This window comes from Bacillus rossius, assembly GCF_032445375.1.
Source record: "Bacillus rossius redtenbacheri isolate Brsri chromosome 4 unlocalized genomic scaffold, Brsri_v3 Brsri_v3_scf4_2, whole genome shotgun sequence".
Lineage (NCBI taxonomy): Eukaryota > Metazoa > Arthropoda > Insecta > Phasmatodea > Bacillidae > Bacillus > Bacillus rossius.
In genome coordinates this window covers 42,112,397-42,131,209 of record NW_026962011.1, presented here as the reverse complement: position 1 = coordinate 42,131,209, position 18,813 = coordinate 42,112,397, and the positions used below count along the sequence as shown (strand labels likewise).

The 18,813-nt window shown below is 42.2% G+C and overlaps 1 protein-coding gene across 4 annotated transcripts in view; it reads right to left on the bottom strand.

The window, feature by feature from the left end:
• Window positions 1-18,813, bottom strand: part of LOC134542423 (angiomotin) — a 189,828-nt gene that overhangs the window by 122,534 nt on the left and 48,481 nt on the right. For all 4 annotated transcript variants that reach the window (XM_063386641.1, XM_063386643.1, XM_063386642.1 and 1 more), the window contains one exon: window positions 8,892-9,505. In XM_063386641.1, coding sequence (XP_063242711.1) covers window positions 8,892-9,505 — 614 coding nt within the window. The remainder of the gene's footprint in view (window positions 1-8,891; window positions 9,506-18,813) is intronic.

Here is an 18,813-nt window from a genome sequence, read left to right as displayed (position 1 = left end):
CATAACCGTGCATCATCCTGGTCCGTAGAGAAGGAGTTGGGGGAATTTTTTTGGGAAGGGGGGGGGGGGGGCCGAGCATCAAGTTGAGTTCCGTAATACTTTTATGCTTGTGTTTACCCTGAGACTAGACAAAAAATCACAAATCTATTGTTAATACAATTAATTTAAAACCATACAAGTAATGCATTTTTTCCGGATCATTTTTACCGTTGTGGTCATGGTAACTGCCCTCAATTTCTCTCGACCGCCCTGGGCGCATCAAACATAATTATTCTTTCAGTGACACGCCTGCACTGTAACTTGCAGTGATTTTAGAGACGAGTAAAATTCGCGAATTCATTTCGCGACAGGATAGAGTCCAAATACTTTTTTTACATTATTTTGCTTCAGTGATTGGGCCACAGTTTATCTGAAGGACTCTGGGCCAATGAAAAATCTTTAACAGAAGAATTAGCGAATCACGATCATTCCAGTCAACAGGTGTTACGAGTCGGTACCAATCAGCAGATGTAATTTGCACGAGTGCATAGGGGATCATGGAGTCTATCCTTTAGAGATTTTAAATCGCGAATTTTACAGGTCTCTAGCTGATTATGTACAAGAAATAAAGAAAACAATTTATAACGGCATTTACAACTGCGTTAAAAGGCCGTTGTTTTCTGTTCCATAGTTCCATCGAATTGCATGCCATCGAAATCACACATTACCTCTACCTATAAATCTTCGAAAAGAGAATAGCGGCAAGAAAAATTAAATAATTATTTTACGGAACTCGCAAACCTTGTTTTTTTTTTTAATTCCGTGATCATACTTGCCGCTTCTGCCAAGGCTGTGGCGGCCTGCAAAATCTGTGTAGGAAGGACGAGGGATGAAGAGGGGAGAGAGTGGGGAAGTAGGTATACGGCCTGCGAGATAACCGATAATCGACCCTCACTTATCAGCTATTAAGGATACTGGGAAGAGAAGGGGGGTGGCGCTCCTAATTAAGAAACTGCGATATCGCACGTGAGAATGTGCGCGAGTTCATCCTACAATAGCCCGCACCGCCGTCCACCCTTTAAGTTTGGCAGCCACCCCCCGAAAATCGCCGAAGTTCCCGGGTATATCGCCGAGGGAGGAGGTTCAACAGATTCCACGGACCAATAACGTCTAGCTCATCCCGAAACGTTACTGTTTACCCGCATCGTGTGCGCTGCCCGCGGAACTTTAAAAGAGACGATTCTATCATTTAATGGCGCATTAATACGGCGTCTCTCTTGTTCCCTGCGCTGTTTCCACGCCTCCATGACCTCGGTGGCCTCCTAAAACGGTCATCCGAGTTCATTGCCTCCGGATAAAATAACCCCGAATTTTATTCATGCGGGCAATAAGGACAAAATGGGTAGCCGAACACGTTTTTGTTACTCAAATGAGTTGCGTTCAGCTGTAAGTATGGTAAGAACGCACGTGGAAGAAAGAAGACTGTGTTTAATGTAGATTTGACAAAAAAAAAAATTTTTAATGTTTTGTTTAACATTAAAAGACGATTCATGTTCGTTAACTCAGCACGAAGATATATTTAAATTAACAAATATCCCTGGATATTTTGTGAACTCTGGTGAAATTTTTTAACAACATGTTGAATGAAAATATTACCGTTCGTATATCAACTGCAATTGAGTTCTCATAAACAGACAAACGCGACTTTATCAAAGCTCTGTAATCTGCAATCTAACAGGACCTTACACTAAATATTTCATAGGACCAAAGCCTTCTATGTTTCATTACTTCGCTAACTCCATGACGAAGAGAAATCAGTTCAGTGCCTTGCGAACGTAAACCGACTACAGCGCGTTATAAAGACTTGGCGAACGTCGGTCTTTCAGAGGAATCACATACCCTCCCGCAATCATGGATTTATTTTTAATTAAGTCACAGCTTACAGTACATATATGTGTTGTTTGAACAATTGTTGAAGTCAACATTGCCGACATCGTTGTAACTACTGTGTCAACTGCAAGCCTCTCTCGCGTTTAAGTAATCAAATGATTACTACCTGCCGACGATTACACGCTGAAGCCTGTTCATTTAACACCAGAACGGCAACAGTGTAAGATAGTTCCAGGAATATATTGTTTAGGTCTTTTCGTGCCAAATAATTAAGATCGGTGCTTCAAAACAGTGATTATAACAACTATGGGATGGCGGGGTGTGACCGGGCCGGCTAGCGTCCACGAGAGCTCCTCTAACAACGGCGGGCTTATCACAGCCCGGCACTCCACTCCGTGTGCCGTGGGCGGTGCCTCCGCAGCGCCCTGTAGTTTCCCACCTCTGATCCCCTCCCTCCCCCCCCCTCCAGGTCCGGAGCCCTCGTCACGACTGCGGACCAAGTCATGGTCGGCGGCGAGTCACGAAGGGCACGAAGTTCCCAGCGGGCAGAGAGAGAGCAGTCCGGCGCGCCGGACTGGTCTCGGAGCCCCTGTGAGAAACACATCCCTCACGCCTCCAGAGCGCGGGGGGGGGGGGGTCACGCATGTCCCTCTGCTTCTCCCCCCCCCCCCAAGTACCCACCTACCCACCCACGGCTCAACAAAAGACCGCGTCCGCCGAACGGGCACGGACAGTCCCAAAGACCGTCGACAACCGCCGAGCTATACGAATATCGGCCAAGAACTGGTCGCGCGCACATCAACAGTGCCGAATCGCCGAACAGTTTATTTTCACGACGAAATTCGTTCATCGAAATTTCAAATATTAAAAAAAAAAAAGTTACAAATCTTATACGAAACATTTTCAAAGACTGACAAATCAAAATGGTCCCCGCTTAAAAATTGTAAGGCAGAAAGCTGTACTCCTGTTTAAGAGTATTAAAAAAAAAAAAGAAACACTATTTTGCAATGGGGGAGGGTTGGGGAGGGGAAGGGTGGATGTGAAACTGGATATAATGAATAATTGTAGGATGTGCTGTAGTTATGGAGAGATGCGTGAAAACGCTCTGAAGTCCGATGGCTCGACGGACACTCGGAAGCTGGGAAAGCTCATTATCGCGTGTGCCAGTGTTGACCTTCGGTACAAACGTGCGACGTGTGTAGCTGCAGGTAGGCGGATAGTTCAGGAGAACTGCGCGCGACAGTAAAAAGTGCCGACATGGAACTAGATCCACAACCTTCCCAACTGGTGGGCAGACACGTGTCCGCACAGACAGAGGAGTCATATTTGGGGGGTGAACAAAACTACCTAGTCATTCCACAGAAAATCAACAAAAACTCCGTATTAAACACTCGTTAGGCATGTGATACATTAAAAACTAATTTTTTTTTTACATCACGTTCCTTTTAACTCCGTGGGATTAATTTTATTTTAATACATCGTCGACTTCGTGGTCACCACAGACGATGAGGTGGGGGAATCAAAAATTCCCTGAGAAAACCAACCATCTTACGGCAACGTCCACTGCGTTTCCTACAAACAAACAAAAAATGGGATAGTCTGTGTCAGGACACGGCCACAAGAATATAAGAAAAGTTCAAACCAGGCCGTGCGACGTCCGCCATTTTAGCTTTCCTCCTATCCCTCCAGAGAATGTTCCGTTCGGCACCGGTGAATGTCAGCTTTTTGGAATCGTCAAAAAGCTGTTCTTTCTTGTAATCGTCGTTTCTTTCGATAAATTCGCCATATGCCTCTCGAAATTGTAATTTTTTCACGCTATTCTTAGTCATTTCGTCTCACAGCTGTTACATCGTGAAACTTTTCAAACGTATTTTAAATAGTTCACAAAATTAATTTTTTGATTCAAATTGGTTACCGCGTGTTACTGCTCTCAAAGTAGATGATTCACACGGAACTCGAATGTGCTGAACCCGGTTAATAATTTATAACGTTTCATAATCTATCCTTTTTTTTTTTTACAATTCACTTTTCCAACTGGCATCGAGATTTAAGACGCATGTACATAAAAAGAAAATCCGTGTTTGTCCCCGCCGAGCAACCACCTTAAAAAACATCCTCCTCGCGTCAGGACGAGATACGGCTCGAAGCTCGTCTATGGAGGATATGCATCTAAGGTGTCGCTGACCATCCGCGACCTTTTTTTATTTTGAGCACGCATATTTTGTCGTGCATAAGCATTTGCCATGAACTCATTTTTATCTGCATACACTTCGCAAACTATAACCTACAAATTCGTTACGTAATAAAAACACGACCAATAAACAGCTGACTCGTAAACTTGTAGGTATGTGTTACAAGTGCACCAACTTCTACAAGTCAAGCAACTTTATTTGTGAAACACTTCAGATTCACACTTGTAAGAAATTCCCTTGTAACTTGTAACTAGTAACTTGTAGACTTGTAGTTTTATGAAATAGGCCACAGATCTGGTCCTCGCCACAAGAGCGCGCTCGGACGTCGAGGATCCACGACAGAGAGGCGCTTTCCTGCATTCACACAGGCACAGACACAACTCGTGACGTCGGCTGCGAAACCACGTGCTCCAAACAATTCAAAAGTCGCTGAAGCACGTATAATACTTACTACGAGTGGGCGGATACTTCCTGGAAACAATGTCCCCGCCCACAGAAGAACTCATCACGCGAACAACAGCCGGAACAGAACGGCAGCTAAAAAAGTGATACCCCTTCCTTTCCAATTCTTTGCCGTCACGTAATATGGCCCTACCTATTATACGCGAGGCTTTCATGAGTAGGTAAGCTCACTTATTGCAGGAAAAAAATTTGACTTTTTGTTAATCTTCGATTCACTGTGGTCACTTCCGAAAAAAAATTTATTTCCTGGCTGGTGTTGATTTGCTACATACATGTAATTTCACATTCGCTGCAGTGGTTCGCTTGTAAGATATTCAACGCCGTGTTGCAGTGTTAAGAAAACTATCTTCACGCAAATAAAGAAATTCGCGATAAGTTACCATAACGTGACTTGGTGCGGCGCTAATCTTTAGTCGTTTTTTGGCGACATGGGCTCATTTCAAATTATATTCTATGCATCAATGAACTTAAAACTAAAAAAAAGGGGTTGTCTGTAAAGTAGGTTTACGGACGATAATTTTACGTGATAACGTCAAAGAAAACGTTGATGAAAAATTGCATACTTTTTATTTGTCAAATATTATTTACAGTTTTTACAAATTTAATTTAAATAATTTGTTTAAATATAATCACGAACAGTTAGTTATAGAAATAAACTGAAATCAAATCAATGTCAATAAATTGTTAATTTGAAATGACGAAATTTGACAAAATAAATCAAATTCTTAAAATTGCTGCTTTTAAAAAGCCCGCCTTAACCTGTTTGATTTTATAGAAGATTTTCTCGAACGGTGGTTGGGCGGTTCTTGCACGCTCTGCTCAGGCGGAACGTGACAATGAGTCATGCTTTTTTCGTGCGTGTAGCCGGCGTTCATCGATTTATAAGACGTTAGCACGTCAAAAAAAAACAGATCGATTACAATGGTTATAAACGCGGATTTGTTTTAAGAGTATATGATACTCGAAAACATGCCAAATTAGTATACGTGGATTGTGCAGAAATTATAAAGATAGTAAGATTCAAATCTTACATGTGGTGAAACAAAGGTTTTTCGTGACAGTTATGAGCGAAGACTATACATAGTTTAATAGTAGAATCAGAAACACGTAAGTGCTTAAGTCGGGTCGAGAGAGTTGGTAACACACCCACAACCCTCGGCACAGGGCGAATTTTTTCTAGTATTTACTAGAGAGTAGAGACAACACTATTTCGTCCGACACACGACTGCAGGTCTCTTGCGCAGCGCTGTTCGCACAGAGGATGTCTAGGCAGCGAGAAGGAGGGGGGAGAGAGAGACCAAAGCTCCTTAATTGACGCACGGGATTGGCTGAATTAGGGCTGGGCCGGGTCGCTCGCTCGCTGCCGCCCCCCGTTCCTAAGCCACTGGTGGAGGGGGGGAGGGGAAATAGGGGGGGGGTGGCGAGGTTATGAATCAATAACCATGAAGCGGGGCTCCCATGGCAACAGCCGCTGGTTCGACTCCCTCTGACCGCTGGGCCGCGTGACCCCTCCCCTCCCCCCTCCTTCCCCACACGGAATACAGAGCATTGCAGCTGATCTGAGCTCTTTTCAAGTTTCTGAATGGTATCCTTTCAGTGGAAATAGTTTTTAAGGGCCTCGCCTATCCAGTGTGCAGAGTTTCAGGAAGAAAAAAAAACTACGTCATTTGAAAACTGCTACCAGAAAAAAACGTCCGTTAAAAAATATAATCTAAGAATATGCCAGGTGTAAGTCAAGCTGCGTCAAAGCCTTAAGCTGCATCTATGTTAGTCGCAGCTTACAGTACAGATTTATTACTTCATTACATATGTAGGTCGAAAAACCTTACGACTCGGGCTTCGAAGACTTGCTGAAGTAGACCTAGTTTCACGACAGACAGATACAAAAATACAAGACAAGAAGAAATGAATCGGCCATGGCATTCGATAATAAAACTACGGGAAACCGAACACTTGAATGTCTGAAACTCAAAATTCCTACCACTATGCAGCCTCTACGAAAAAAAAAAATATATATCCTCACTATAATACATTAATTATTCATCAGAGACTGAAGTATTTAAAAGATTTACGTAAATGAGTGGTAGAAAAAATATACTTCATTCAATTACAAAACTAATTCGTAATTTCCATTTGGTGCTAGTGACCTGATATCACCTAAAGGCTGTGGTAGCAAACACAACAATATGTCTTCAAAGAAACTAAAGAATGATAATCAAGGAATCCATAGTAAAACCGATAGTACTTTTGAGGATTCCATAAAAATTGCACAACAGTTCAAGCTGGAAGAAAGCTCACCAAAAAACATCGCAGTAATCTGAGTTCTGTGGGCGTAACCCCGCTCAGAACGAAACGGAACCACCAAAGATCTTTCCCGTTTGCTGAAAGACACAATAAACCTGGTCCTCGCTTAATGGCACGCACGCTGCACGCTACATTTACCCTGAAAGCAGACAGATTTCTGTCGTGAATCACCCGTGCCAAGCGGGCGCGAAACGCAAGTGTTTCCCCGGCTGGAACTACGTTTACCGCCAGCCGTGAAAATCTGCCAGAGTGGAGCTTACGTAAGTCCGCCCAACTGGTCAATCCTGCGCCAACCCTCCCGAGGCGAGACTTGGGCTGGCTGCCGTCCAGATCGCAAAGCGCGCAAGCGTCTAAGACCGCCTGCGCCAACCACCAACGACTTTCTGACGGCAGCGAAGCATTGCCGTGCGGTGACTGGCGTTTCGGGAATGCGTACCGCCAAGTCAGCGTGTGTTCTTAGGGCACGGTCTCCACGCCATGTTGAGTTTTATCATTTTCTCGCCATTACTATTGTTTCAGGGCTATTTCTAAAACTTTAGCTCGATACCTCCTTTGCATCTGTACGTCAACTATATTTTCAACAGATATTCACTAAGTGTAATATACTTGCGCTAGTGTTAGTAATTGTTATCACTTGCGCGACTTTTTCACACTCATTATATTACACGTAGCAAATATGTGACAACAAGAAATACAAAGGAGGTAAGCATCATGTTATAAATTCAGAAAATTCCTTAAATAATAATAACGATAAAATAAAAATCAATCTTCCACCAATTATATATATGAACACTAACGCAGGACATTCAAAACCGAATGCATTTGTGGCAAAAAAAAAAAAGTCAACTCTGAATTTGAGGTTTTATATGTTATTGTAACAAATTATGCTCAATCAACTTCTACCATCATAAATCAAATATTTCAAACAAATAGCACCGAAGAGACACAAAATTGTCGCAAAAAAATTTCGAAAAACGAAACCAGCCTCAAGGCAGACTTATGGTGGAACCATTCCTTCTCTAATATGTGCAAAGGTTTGCTGTAATGTGTTGCCGCGTCTAATGGCTTCGATGTCGACGAGAAGTTGAAAATAATCGAACCAATCATCACGAGAGTAGCAACACTCGTGCAGGATGTGCCGACCTTACCGCCGAACGGGTGGAAGAGGCCTCGTTAGCCGTGATCGATGAAGCACACGAGGAGGGGTGAGTTAGTAAGATTCCATCCCTAAAGCCTGTGTGCAACTCCGCCTTCACCTGAAGTACATCGGGAGCTCCCGGCGCTGTACATACAACCCTCCAAGGTCAAAAACAGTTAAGCTGGGTTGGAGTACTGTGCCTGGAACAAAGGAACTGTTGTAAAATATAGATAGAGACCCGGAAAATTCGCGGGTTCAATGACCTCCAGGATAGACTCCAATTTCCTCTACACACTCGGGCAAATGCCAACTGTTCATTGGCTGCTGACTTGTGAGTCGTCTCGACTGGGTGGCCTGTGATTCGACACTTCTATGAGTGAGGGTCTCTAATTGGCCCTCAGTCCTCCAGATTAACAGTGGACCAATGGCAGAAGCAGCACTGAGGTATAATTATATGAATTTTAGCATGATACGAAATGAACCCGCGAATTTTCCGGGTCTCTAAATATAGATAATTGTGTATGAGGCATAGATAGGGGCATGCAAATTTCGCGAAAAGATTCCGAGGCTAGCTGAAAGTTAAAACACTGTAGCATCGTCTGTGTCTCGTGATTGGGTGAGTTTATTTCAGGTCAATATCGATCTGTTACAACACCAATCACAGTGAGTCAGTGCGGAAGCAAACGCGTCCTGGGTGGCTCGATCAAATAAGGCAACGACTTCCCTGGCAGACGTCCGCCAATCACAAGGAAGAAACCGCTGGTGTGAGTGTAACTTGTTGCAGTCTAATAGGCGTTCAGATTTATTCGCGAAAAATGCCTGCCCCCATGTAGCAGGCATAGACTAAGAACGAATACAGCCCCAATGCTGGGAAACATTGCACGGCCGAGTTTCACGGCAGCAGCTGTGTTTTGCGGAGCGCTCACCTGCTGCATCTTTTCGAAGTCGAGGCAGGGCCGCGGGCGCGGCGTGTGGCGGTGCCTCTTGCGCGGGCTGACGTCGGCGGCGGCGGCGGCGGCGGAGCACAGGTGGAACAGCTTGGGCGGCGGCGACAGCGAGCGGCCCGGCTTGCGCGCGTCCAGCGGCGGCGACGTGCGGAACTGCACGGGCGCGGACAGCAGCCCCTGCACCTCCTCGTCGGACGAGCCGCAGCTGTGGTCGTGGCTGGGCGCCGAGGCGGCGGCGGCGGCGGCGGCGGCGGCGGGGCAGGGGGTCGCGGGGGCGGGTCGGGCGGCGGCCGAGGCGGCGGCGCCGCCGCTGGGCGCCAGGTTGCCGCACGACACGGACGCGGCGATGGTGGCGGCGTGGCGGTGGTCGGCCGTGATCTGCGACCACTTGCGCTTCTCGGGCACGGTGACGCTGGAGGCGCGGCAGGCGACCGCCACCGGCTGGCTGCTGTTGATCACCTCCAGCTCCTCCTCCGAGCTGTGGTGGTCGTCGCTGGGCAGGGCCGAGTCCACGAAGAAGCTGGGGCTGGTGGGTTGGTAGGGCCCGGGGCTGGCCGTGGAGCCGCTCCAGCGATCCGCCTCGCTCTCCATCACTGCAACACGCCGGTGTGCCGTCACAACACTGCTCACACTGGCCCACAGCGGGCGGCGGGAGGTCACGACCCACTAACAGCTACTGGTCCCCCCCCCCCCCCCGCACTCACCGCCGTGCAAGGACTGCGCATGCCACAGCGCATATTTGGATCGCAGCTAGCATTACACGGGTACTTACTCCCTCTCTCTCTCTTTACAATGCACCATTTCTGCCATTAGCCTTGCCAAATATACGACAGAGAGCACACAACTTTGTAATGTATCTGACACCTTGGAAAATTTGGAATGGCAATTTTTGGATGTACATTTTCCTGTTGTATTTCATCAAGAGCATCATCTAATATTAATTATATATATTTTTATAACTAAGGAGTTGGAATTGAAAGACGCCATCTTTGTTCAACAGTTCTTGTTAGTTATAATTATCTTTATATATATATTTCTTGTGTGCGTGTGTATGTCACTGAACTCCTCCTAGACGGCTGGACCGATTTTGATGAAATTTTGTGTATGAGTTCACGGGGATTCGAGGATGGTTTAGATTCACAATTGGATATTTTATCTCGATTCTGAGTTAAGAAAAACTAAAAAAACACGCTTTAAAAGCAAAAATTGCAACGCATTATTAGAAGCCATTAAGTTTTGCTATTGTAAGGAACTAAGTAGAGAGTAAGAAAAAAATAAAGATCCTGACAGTTTATAGTGTCGCCATATTTGTTTCAATTTTCAATACCCTTTTTGTATATTACAATTTAAATTGCAGAAAAAAATCATGTTTCATAGCCACACAAATAGTGAGGATGGTTTGGATTCACAATTGGATATTTTATCTCGATTCTGAGTTAAGAAAAACTAAAAAAACACGCTTTAAAAGCAAAAATTGCAACGAATTATTAGAAGCCATTAAGTTTTGCTATTGTAAGGAACTAAGTAGAGAGTAAGAAAAAAATAAAGATCCTGACAGTTTATGGTATTGCCATATTTGTTTCAATTTTCAATACCCTTTTTGTATATTACAATTTAAATTGCAGAAAAAAATCATGTTTCATAGCCACACAAATAGTGAGTGTGTGTCATTTCTCTATGTCCACGAGGTCTCGCCGCGTCAATTTTCTCCTTGGAGCGAACCCGTCCGCTTAATGAAATAAACAGCTTTTATCGTTGAATGATTTCATGATTTATTTAATGAAAATATGCTCATAAAAAAATTAGTTAGATAGACATTCAATAGGTGTCTTTCTCTCACTCTCTCTCTCTCTCTCTCTCTGAAATGTATGTAGCTTGCTCGCGGGTCAGTAATACAGATAATCTTTACATTCTAGCTCAAGACGTAAAAAACAGTAAATGTGGTTTACAAAGACATTTTATGAAGTGTCTTCCCGTCATTACATTTGAAAGTAGAAACATATTTACTCAAAATTTAGGTAGTAACATATTTTTATTGCAAAGACTGACATAGAGGTGAGAAAAATTATCATTTGTGAACATAAGAAAACTACTACAACTGTATCAACTGTTATGTTATAATGTTTAAATTTCTAAATGGTGCAAGATAATACAAAATTCCATGCGGAAAAAGTCGTGGGCAGCAGATACGTATAGTTATAGGTGTGGGGCTATGCATGCTGATTTTTCATATACTGCATGGATGCGAACATGTAAGAATAATCTATCTATCTTACTATAATAAAACAGTACTTTTTCTGTCTGTCTGTTTGTACGCGATTTTGATGAAATTTTGTGTGTGAGTTCACGGGGATTCGAGGATGGTTTAGATTCACAATTGGATATTTTATCTCGATTCTGAGTTAATAAAAACTAAAAAAAAAAACACGCTTTAAAGGCAAAAAAACTAAGCATTGTTGATAATTAGCCTCCATGGCAACGGGCTTTTGCATTGTTGTTGCCTTCTGCGTAACCATGGGAAAGGTTTTTGGTAACGGCAGTGGCGTGCCCAAGAGGAGGGGTATGTATGTATAATGAGAAGATACAAAATGTCCAGCGTAGAAATACTTACCGCCATATCCATATCTCACAAAAAGTACATTTGGGCAGGACAATGTCTGTCGGGTCCGCTAGAAAGATATATAGAGAGATAGAGATATAAATAGAAATATAGAGAGAGTTATAGAGATATACATAGAGAGATAGAGAATTAGAGAGATAAAGAGAGATGCTTAGTATACGTTTAAAAAATTACAAAAAAAATTGATTGAGGCATTGCAACGCATGCCGGGCATTATCTAGTATCATATAATATTTCGAAGTTTGGTTCTCTTGATCGTAGCACTTAAAGTTATGGAATGCCTAATTATTAGAGACCTGCAAAATTCGCGGTTTCGATGGCCTTCAGGATAGACTGCACATACCCCTGTACACTCGGGCAAATAACGAAAGTTCATTGGCTGCCGACTTGTAAGTCGTCTCAGCTGGTTTGTCTGTGATTCGATCCTTCTTTGGTTGAGGGTTTATAACTGGTTGAGATTCGTCCAGATGAACAGTAAGCCAATAGCAAAATTATCTAAGAGGTAGCTATATGTTTTTTTGAATTCTAGCCTATCACCGAATGAATCCGAGAATTTCGCAGGTCTCTACAATTATTAATAGTGACTGACTGCTACAAATAGTTTCTCCTGTGAATTAATAATTAGTGTTTAGCATTGAATTATTTTGTCAGAATAACATCTTTCGTAATACTGCCAAAATCAACAAATCATAATATTACAATCAGATTTAAAACTTATACTTAACGATGGTATACAAAATAGAGACTTTTAATGTTAAGAAGCCGAGTAGTATCAAACTGGCAACAGTGTTCGCCATTTACTCTGCACTGCAGTCTAAGCTTGAAACAGACTTAAATGCGCACGACCGTATTTCGCAGATCCTCCACGCATCACCTGACATAACACCACTAGACTTTTTCTTATGTAAAGGACACGGTGTACCGAACAAAGGTAACAGACGTACAGGACTTAAGACACGCATCCGCAATGCATTTCAACATGTCACCGTGGATATCCTGGAGCGTACGTGGCATGAATTAGAATACCGACTGGACGTTCTTTGAGCCACTAGGGGTGCACACATTGACGTGTATTAATATGGGTAAAAAAAAAAAAAAACTTTATTCGTGTACGTGTCGTATGCTGCAAACCGTTCAGAAATATCTGGTCTAGTTCCCAAGTAATTAAATTGTGAAGTTGTCAAGACAATTCATGGACACGCTGTATAAGATAACCAAGTTATTTTCAAGCGCGCACACACATCTGATTTAAGGCTCGACTTCGCCGGCTCTGTTGTATTTTCTTTTTTGCTTTCCTTTTTTATTAATGCCAAATCTTTATGACAATATTTTTCGCAAATGTCATTAAATATGTGGAATACCCAGCTGTGAAATAAAGTAAATTAACTAGTAGACACAGCCAGGTAAAAATTTAAATCATAATCATTTACGTATTTTTTAATAGCCCATATCTCGATAAAAAAAATTCAAAACTGAAAATTATTTGTAATGTTTAAACAATGAAACTTCCGTAAAATTGTCATGAAACCAAAATACGATAACCCAATAACGACTATCAGCAAATAGGCTTGATAAACACGGACTCAATTAAGTGCAACCCAGTCCGAAGATAACAAATGGTTTATGGCCAATGAGCACGCCTAAGTGGTTGGATTGCGTACAGAACACTCACTACCTATTAGTAAAAAAAAAAAGTTTTCTGGAGCAGACAATCGCTGCTTCGTTTATGCTGCGCTATACCAGATCTCCCATATTTTCGCACATTCCTTTGGTCGCAAAGCTAGACTGAAAACCTTGATCAGCTTTGATTTGGTTTCATTTATCATTGGGTCACATTAATTTTAGACAAGCCCCTTTTCTGCCGTGAGCCAATTATTAGCAAATGTTTCTTACTAATAAAGTAATAAAACATCTAATGGTAAACTAAAATGAGCAAAAAAGATCTCCCGTGTCTGTTATTACGGCATTGTGGCCGAGGTTTAGTGCACAGTGACTGACAAAAGTGAACAGCACTTGGACATTCGTGTGTCCTTTCCAGCGTTTCCAAAAGAACTGCCTTAACTACTCTTGGGATGTATCGCTTTTCAATTATTCTTAACTTTGAGAGCTCGTGGATAAAAAAAAATGAAACTTACGTGGAACTGTTGTTGCTTACTTTAAGACATATGCATTAACAAAACTACCTTCGCTATCTTTTAAGTATTTGTCAAACCAAATGTTGCAGTCCAATAGATAGATTAAAACACAATTAACCGGAAACATTTTGAACACATACTATAACACACTTATATATGTGTGTATATTTGTTTATGCTTGCACCACAGAATTCAGTCTGGTAAAATACTTCCTACAAACAAACGCTAACCTTATTGAGCTGATTTAATATTTAAGATTAAACAGTAAAAATTTAATTACGAAATTATGTTATCAACATGGCGTCAAATATATGTATGCTATCATTTTCTTGTGGCGCTACAGTATGACGAGTGTTGCGCTATCTTTATATTTAGTGTTAACTACGGATTGTCAAAATTGTAACACGTATTTTTTGAAGTTGTCATTACTTCTTTTTTATGACTATAAATTATGACAAAGTAGTAAAGGAAAGTTGTACTATTATACAGTTAAGTTTGGCACACCCGATACGCTTAGTGCGTCCCCCAAAGTTCGCGAAAGTTAATATATACGGATGAATCACGCTGGTACGCCATATTTTCGAGATTTCTGAGACTTTCACAGATGGCAGCACCGTGTTCACGCATTTCCGTTCCAATCGACTTCCGTTCCATTCACGAAATTACTCCCGCCAAATGACGTAACACCATACAGCTTCAATCATTTTCAGAAAGGCAATATTTTTACTCGCTTCCAATTATGACTAAATTTCCCATTAACATACCTGCCAACTTTTTAGTTTGGTTATCAAGAAAACTTTGAAATTGGAAAAATGTATCGTAAATCAAATGCGGCAATTTTTTACATGCTTTATGTGCAATTATTATCTATTTTTCTATACCATTTGGTTTCTGCTAATTTACTAATGACATGAAGGGTATCGATGGCATAGAATGAAAACCTCATACAGTCAATATTGTAAATGTACTGGGAAACTAAACCTATCCAGAATGTGCCAATTTACACAGCATGCATATGAAAAGCAAAATGATCAAGTACAAAACAAAAGCAATAGTACCTATTCACTAAATAAAATTACTTAAAGACATACCTTGCTATATCAGCATTAAGTATTTAGATAAATTAGATAATTACAGCCAGAATTTCCCCGTTACAAACGTTGTGCTCGTGCCTCCCCCTCCCTTCTTAGACCAGCCGACCGGAGAACAGTTGGCGGGAGGTCAGCAATCTGGAACAGCGCTTGAGAGGAGGACCTCCAACGGTTCGGCCGAGGTCGACGGCGCAGTGCAGCCAACCCCCGCACAGTTCCGCCAACGAGACCTCCGAATTAGCCCCGTCGCTTCCCGGGAGCAGCGCTCACAGACTTTAGGCCGCGTCCGAATTCCAGTATGAAGTTGTGTACTCGCGACCTCGTGTACTCCACTTCCATTTGTGGCGTACTCGACGGGAAGCCTTCTTTTCACAGACGTGAGAGCCAAACGCCCGATCGTGCATCTTCGGTTTTTTTTTTTTTTTTTGTTCATTGTAAGTAAATATGGCGGTGTTGATAAAAGGAAAGACCATAATACAAGGCAACGGTATTAATTTGTACGCCGCCATATTTTTCGTTTGCCGTGTGTCAGTTTATTTTGGACAACTCATGATAACTAATGGTCAATTAGGTTATGTTAGCTACATTATAAATACTTTAAAAAACATTGTAGACTGTTGATTTGGTTACGATAGCTACATTAAAGATACTGTGAAATCATGCAAACGCTTTCCTAGTCCGTGATAGCTACATATTAAAAAGTTATTTGCTAAGCAACCATAAAATGATTTTACAGTATTTTTAATGCAGCTATACTTACCTAATATAATCAACCATCCACAATGTTTTAAAGTATTTATAATGTAGCTAACCTATTCTAATCGACCGCAAAATTTAATGCCACACCGGTTTATACAATGAGATAGTACGGCGTATGACGTATGAGTAAGCTACATCCCAAATAAATACACCTGTTGTGGTACGGAAAAAAAAAGCAAGCATGAACTTCGGGGAACTTTGGGTGTGGCTCTCTCGGCTGTGAAATGAAGGCTTCCCGTACTCGACGAATCCGGACAGGTCCAATGCTTGGCCTCTTCAAACGGTATAGGCCAGACGATCAGGTCGTTCACATTATACAAGTATTAACCAATACATTTTAATTGAAAACCAATGTTTAATTGAAATAAGTAATTTTTAACACTCCACTAGTTTCATGCGAATTTATGGCAATTTACTTTATGATTCTACCTTTTGTTAATAGTTTCGATCTTTATTTGTGCATGAAACTTGAAATTCCTTATAAATTTTTCAAATATTAATTTTGTATTTAGATTTATTAATACCAGTCAAATATAACGTGAATATGTTTTTTTTAATCTTTAAATTACTTAAATTTTAAATCAAATATAACCTTTAAAAGGTTTTTCTTTCCTTTCAAAATGATGACTTTTAATTTAACTCGAAGAACGCGACAAATAGTTTACTTTGCATTCCACAGTTTAAAAAATATAAAAATAACGACTGAACACTTTACCGTGGCCACGACTGTAAACAAGGTATGCACGTCATCACGTAACTTGAAAGGTTTCCAATAAATTATGTTAGCAATAGACTTGTAAATCCTGTTCCTCTATAAAAAAAACACCTTTAAACTCAATCGGGCTAGTGATAAACCCCCCCCCTCTTTTTTTTTTTTTTTTTTTTTTTTGCCATCCCCATCGCAGGTCCTGGTTGCAAACTATTTTCTGCATCAAATTACTACTTTACATCCAACAGCCTTCAAAAAGGCGAGTATCTGAGTATGTACCTTGTAAATTCACACGAGTCTGGCAGATCTGAGGACGAATCCTAAGGGAATTATTGACCTCGGGCACATGCAGTCAGGGATTATCGGCCTGTAGGTATAATAACTCTATAGTCCATGAGCGCGACAGCGACATAGCTGGTTTCCCGCTCGGCCAAACTGCTAAACCGCCCTCCTCCTCCCCCCTTTACCCAGGAGGGAACTTTCCCGTTCTCCTGAACTATCGACTGGCGTTACCCAGAAGCGAGAAGCGCCGCGCACGGCCGCTTCCTGGAAGCCACGGGGGTCAGCGCATCCGCAAACCGCCGCATTGCCCCCCGCCGCTTACCACTTTCAAGTTCGATTCACGAACGAGGTCAGACGCATTGAATGAACTAGGTCTCAACGTCTCGTTCGACGTCAGTCACTGCATCACGAGTCGAGGAGATTTTTTTTTTCTAACCTAACTAAAACCTTTGAATATGTACTGTATAGAAGTCGCCAGCCCAGGTTAAAATTTCTAATACGGTTTTGAGGTAGTTGGTTAATTCACCGCCGCAATCGCCACCATCTCTAGGGCATCGACTTGTGGTGGTCCCTAGCGGACAAGTGTCTAACTCTTCAAACACCCCTTCCCCCTCCTGTTGAACGACGTTGAGCTGCAGTGAATGATGGATGAGGGGTGCGGGGAATGACAACGGGCGACAGCGCTGCGCTCTAACGTGTAAATAACAACCTAAGACGATACAGGGCGTTACGGCAGCGCCCTGCAGCGGTGAAGTTCCCGAGCTGCTCATCATACGCTCCTGAAAAACGTAGAGTAAATCCTATCCACTCGCGACTTCTATACAGTATATATATTCAAAGCTAAAACTAAGTGTAATTTGGAGGGGTTTGGGTTAGGGACGGACCTAGGTGCGTCCCAGGCCGAAGCCTATACGCCTAGTCATGCTGGGATCAGCCATGCAGGGAGAGGGTCGCATGCATCATGTGCTAGGAGGGCATTGGCCAGCCATGGCAATGATTGGCGCCATGACTAACTCCCCTCACTCTTAAATCTAGACTATTAACTAGAGATAGGTTGGGCCCAAATAAAACCTGTATAGACACGGGGAAAACCCTGGGCACATTCATGATGGATGCAAAATGGCATTGAGGATGTAGCACTGACGGAAGCCCGGAATATCCCGAGGAAAAAAAACAACCATCGGCTCACGTCACGGCAAAGTCCGCCGCGTTTACCGCCGGCGAAAAAATCCTAATTCCACACTAACGTGGAAAGAAAAAAAATAGAAAAATCCTAATTCCACCCTAACGGGGGAAAAAAAAACAGAAAAACACTAAATGGGATGCGTGTGATCTGACCATTCAAACCACAGTTGCTAAATGTTTGAAAGTCTCTGAGTATTCGGTAAAGGTAAATACGTGATAGTGAATTTATATATATATTTTTTGACGTGACGTCTAATAAACATATGAACGCCAGCTGCACGCACGAAAAAGTGTCCCGTTACGCACATTATCCCGTTACGCTCATTGTACGCTTGCGCCGCATCTATCTCTCTTCCACTCGATTGGAACAACCATCGATTTGACTTTTTCGAGGCACATTAAACTTGAAACACTCCCATTCGTTTCCTACTTTTCCTATCATCATCATATCCTTAACAAAATAACACAGGTTGGAAGAAGTTAAATAGCAAACATGTATAACAGTTATAGTTAAAATAATCTCTTCGTTAAAGTAATAAACATATTTGAATTAACGAGTGCAAATAAAAGTAAATTTATCAATTAAATTGTAGATTTCATTTCACTCCTTCTTTGTATCCATACAAAATAGTGATAATTCAATAGAAATGATTCAATTTTATTCATAAAAGTATGCAATCATTTCATCAATGTTTTGTTATGACGTTGTCACGTTTAACTATCGTCCGTAAACCGACTTTACAGACAACCAATTTTTTTGTTATCAGTTGGTCAGTCGCGTCAGGGCTCGGGCAACGACGGCAGGCGAGTTGCCTGGGGCGAGTCAAGCCTGCTGGGCGCCGTGCCAAGACGTGTGACGTGTCGCTTCAACGCCACGTGCAGAGGGTGTAGGGGAGAGGGTGTACGTCAGTACGCTAAAACCAACCAGGCGCACGTTCCATTACCATTAGTCATGAGTCGGGTAAATGTGTCACCACCGCGTGATATCTCGATCATATATTTATAATAAAATACATTTAATTTATTATTGCACTTGTCGAACTTCACCGTGGCACAGGTTATAAATGTCCCAACATAAATCCATAAAATATGCCTTACCTATTCCTGACTGCATTACAGA